This window comes from Agrilus planipennis, unplaced genomic scaffold (assembly GCF_000699045.2).
Source record: "Agrilus planipennis isolate EAB-ADULT unplaced genomic scaffold, Apla_2.0 scaffold336, whole genome shotgun sequence".
In the NCBI taxonomy this organism is placed as follows: Eukaryota; Metazoa; Arthropoda; class Insecta; order Coleoptera; family Buprestidae; genus Agrilus; species Agrilus planipennis.
This window is the reverse complement of record NW_020439018.1, coordinates 94,137-96,321: the sequence shown is the minus strand read 5'-3', so window position 1 is coordinate 96,321 and position 2,185 is coordinate 94,137. Positions and strand designations below refer to the sequence as shown.

General features: G+C 31.1%; 2 protein-coding genes across 3 annotated transcripts; both read right to left on the bottom strand.

The window, feature by feature from the left end:
• Window positions 1-18: 18 nt before the first annotated feature.
• Window positions 19-1,256, bottom strand: LOC112904939 (transmembrane protein 135-like). 2 transcript variants are annotated; one of them, XM_025976241.1, is made up of 4 exons: window positions 1,100-1,256; window positions 814-996; window positions 627-757; window positions 19-567 (listed from the first exon to the last, which is right to left on the bottom strand). In XM_025976241.1, the coding sequence occupies exons 2-4, from the start codon at window positions 961-963 to the stop codon at window positions 261-263; spliced, it is 588 nt and encodes a 195-aa protein (XP_025832026.1). In that variant the 5' UTR covers window positions 964-996; window positions 1,100-1,256; the 3' UTR covers window positions 19-260. The 2 variants fall into 2 exon arrangements, with proteins under 2 accessions (XP_025832026.1, XP_025832025.1); XM_025976240.1 differs by having other exon boundaries at window positions 20-567; window positions 814-1,256.
• Window positions 1,257-1,728: 472 nt separating this feature from the next.
• Window positions 1,729-2,185, bottom strand: LOC108742480. Its single transcript, XM_025976238.1, has 3 exons — window positions 2,057-2,185; window positions 1,889-2,002; window positions 1,729-1,826 (listed from the first exon to the last, which is right to left on the bottom strand). Exons 1-3 carry the CDS (start codon window positions 2,151-2,153, stop codon window positions 1,729-1,731), a joined length of 309 nt encoding a protein of 102 aa, XP_025832023.1. The 5' UTR covers window positions 2,154-2,185.

Here is a 2,185-nt window from a genome sequence, read left to right as displayed (position 1 = left end):
TTTCAAAGATAAGATAACGACAATATAATCATCGATAGACGTTTTTTTCTAAAGCTTTTTCACAATTGCCAATGCTAAGTTTACAGAATATTTATCATCAATTATTAGTTTACCTTGATAAAGGCGTTTTATAGCCACAAAAAATTAATAAATTGTTTTCAATCATTAACAAAAAATGTATGGTCTGAAATTGTTTCTCTCTTCATATATTTTCTTACATAAAATCAATTGATAAAAAGAGTATCACAGAAAATATTCTCTTACCCTAAAATGCTGAAAATTCTATCAGGTTGACCACCATCCTCTAACTTTTTGTGATGACCACCTTTAAAATACATTAGTAGAATACACATTGCAAGACTAAAAATTGCAACCTCCCCATATTTAATTGATTTAACTAAATTTCTTGCAGAGGCCATATTCCACAATGTTTCAGTTGCAACATTACTAACATACAAACTGAGAAGCAATCGTCTGTGAGGTTTCTCAATTTGTATTGCGAACACACTTGAAAGGAATGCAGGAAAAGCTGATACAGTTAAAATGTTGTATCCTCCAAATATTTTCCTAAAATTTAGTGATTTATAACACATGCACAACAGTTAGCTCATTAAATCTCATCAAACCTTAAAGAGCATAAGAAGAGTGAATACCCCAAAGCTGTTCCACTTAAAAAAGCAGTTGATTGAAGAATAGATTTAAATGTTTTTTGTAGTCGCTTCAGTGATGGTACTTTACCTCCCAAAACTAAACCCAGCTTAAAATAAAAATAACAAATTGATATAAACTTCTATTTAAGTATATAAAACATACCATATAAACTGTTAAATAAATTTTGAAAGAACTCATTATTGAATATAAATACACCCCACAGGAAGCTTCAAGACAACTATTTGTCCAAGGGTGCACATATTCTATACAGGATACCTTAGTAGTGGCCAATTTGCTTAAAACTTGAACCATTATTACGAATTTACACCAAATACGAAATTTACACTAAAAAATCCAAGTATACCACAAACACAGTTTAAATACTACTGTCGCAGCACCATCCTTTATAATAAGAATTGATTGATCATTGACTTAAAATAATGCTTACATTGAGAATAGTTCAACATAAAATGACTTCTATTCATTCATTATCAAAAAACACAAAATATAAACTTAACAAATCAACGAAGCAAATTAACCTAATTTCGACATGTTTCAACAGCTGTGTTTTGGTTTATTTCATTACCACGTGACTCCTAATTCCTAACAGTTACCGCACATACCTATTGCATGCGCACACCCTGACCATCATAGACAAGAGAGAAAGCATGCTTGCCCAACATTATGGCTGTCCTGCTCCTAGACTAGAAATAGAAACTCGCGAAATTTTGACGATACTAGTGACATCTAAGTTTACCCTACATTAGTAGACGATACTTGGAATATATATATATAAATGGTACTGGAAAAGAAAACTTCGAATATTCGCTGCCATCTATACATATGACTATGAAGCGTAACTTAAGGCGCGCATTTCAAAATTACACTAAATTTTAATTTTTTTTTGTTTTAATTGGAAATTGAAAAAAAATAACAAAATAATATTAACAAATTTAATAACAAAGTATAAATGCAGTAATAAATACAATTAGCACAATATACGAGTAAATAGCAAAACATCAATTAATTAAAATAATAGATACTAAGACAGGTATGTTTGTATGAACAAAGAAATTATTATTTACCTAATTTAGTACTGCTTCCTACTTCTACAGGGGGTACTAACGTTTCAGAAACTGCAGAAGCTTCTGTATTGTCCGTTGTGAGTGTACTTTCTATAACAAATAATTATATATGTTTTGGATATGATATTTGACTCTATTATCTGCATAACTACCTGCAGTTGAAACAATTCTTCTTTTCCCCTCATATGTTTTCACTGGATGCAGTACTTTTTCGTCTTTTAATGGGGACAATTCCGTCTGACTCCATTCCTCTACCTGAAGAAGTTCTACAAAACATTTTTTTAGAACTTAAGTTTCACAACAACAACAAATTACAATACCTGCCACTTTCGTTGGAACCGCTGTTACTTGAGGAAAATGGAAAGCGGCATCTTGACCTTTAACTCCTGCAGGAACTGCATAATCTAGGTAGAACATTTCATATTAATTTTTGATTCTTTCTTGCAACT

Coding starts and splice junctions, on each gene's coding strand:
- LOC112904939 (XM_025976241.1), bottom strand. CDS start 963: ATGGTTCAAGTTTTAAGCAAATTGGCCACTACTAAGGTATCCTGTATA. Junction 758..813: donor TTTATTTAACAGTTTATATG/GTATGTTTTATA, acceptor TTTTATTTTAAG/CTGGGTTTAGTTTTGGGAGG. Junction 568..626: donor CTCTTCTTATGCTCTTTAAG/GTTTGATGAGAT, acceptor ACTAAATTTTAG/GAAAATATTTGGAGGATACA.
- LOC108742480 (XM_025976238.1), bottom strand. CDS start 2,153: ATGTTCTACCTAGATTATGCAGTTCCTGCAGGAGTTAAAGGTCAAGAT. Junction 2,003..2,056: donor GGTTCCAACGAAAGTGGCAG/GTATTGTAATTT, acceptor AATGTTTTGTAG/AACTTCTTCAGGTAGAGGAA. Junction 1,827..1,888: donor AAGAATTGTTTCAACTGCAG/GTAGTTATGCAG, acceptor TATTTGTTATAG/AAAGTACACTCACAACGGAC.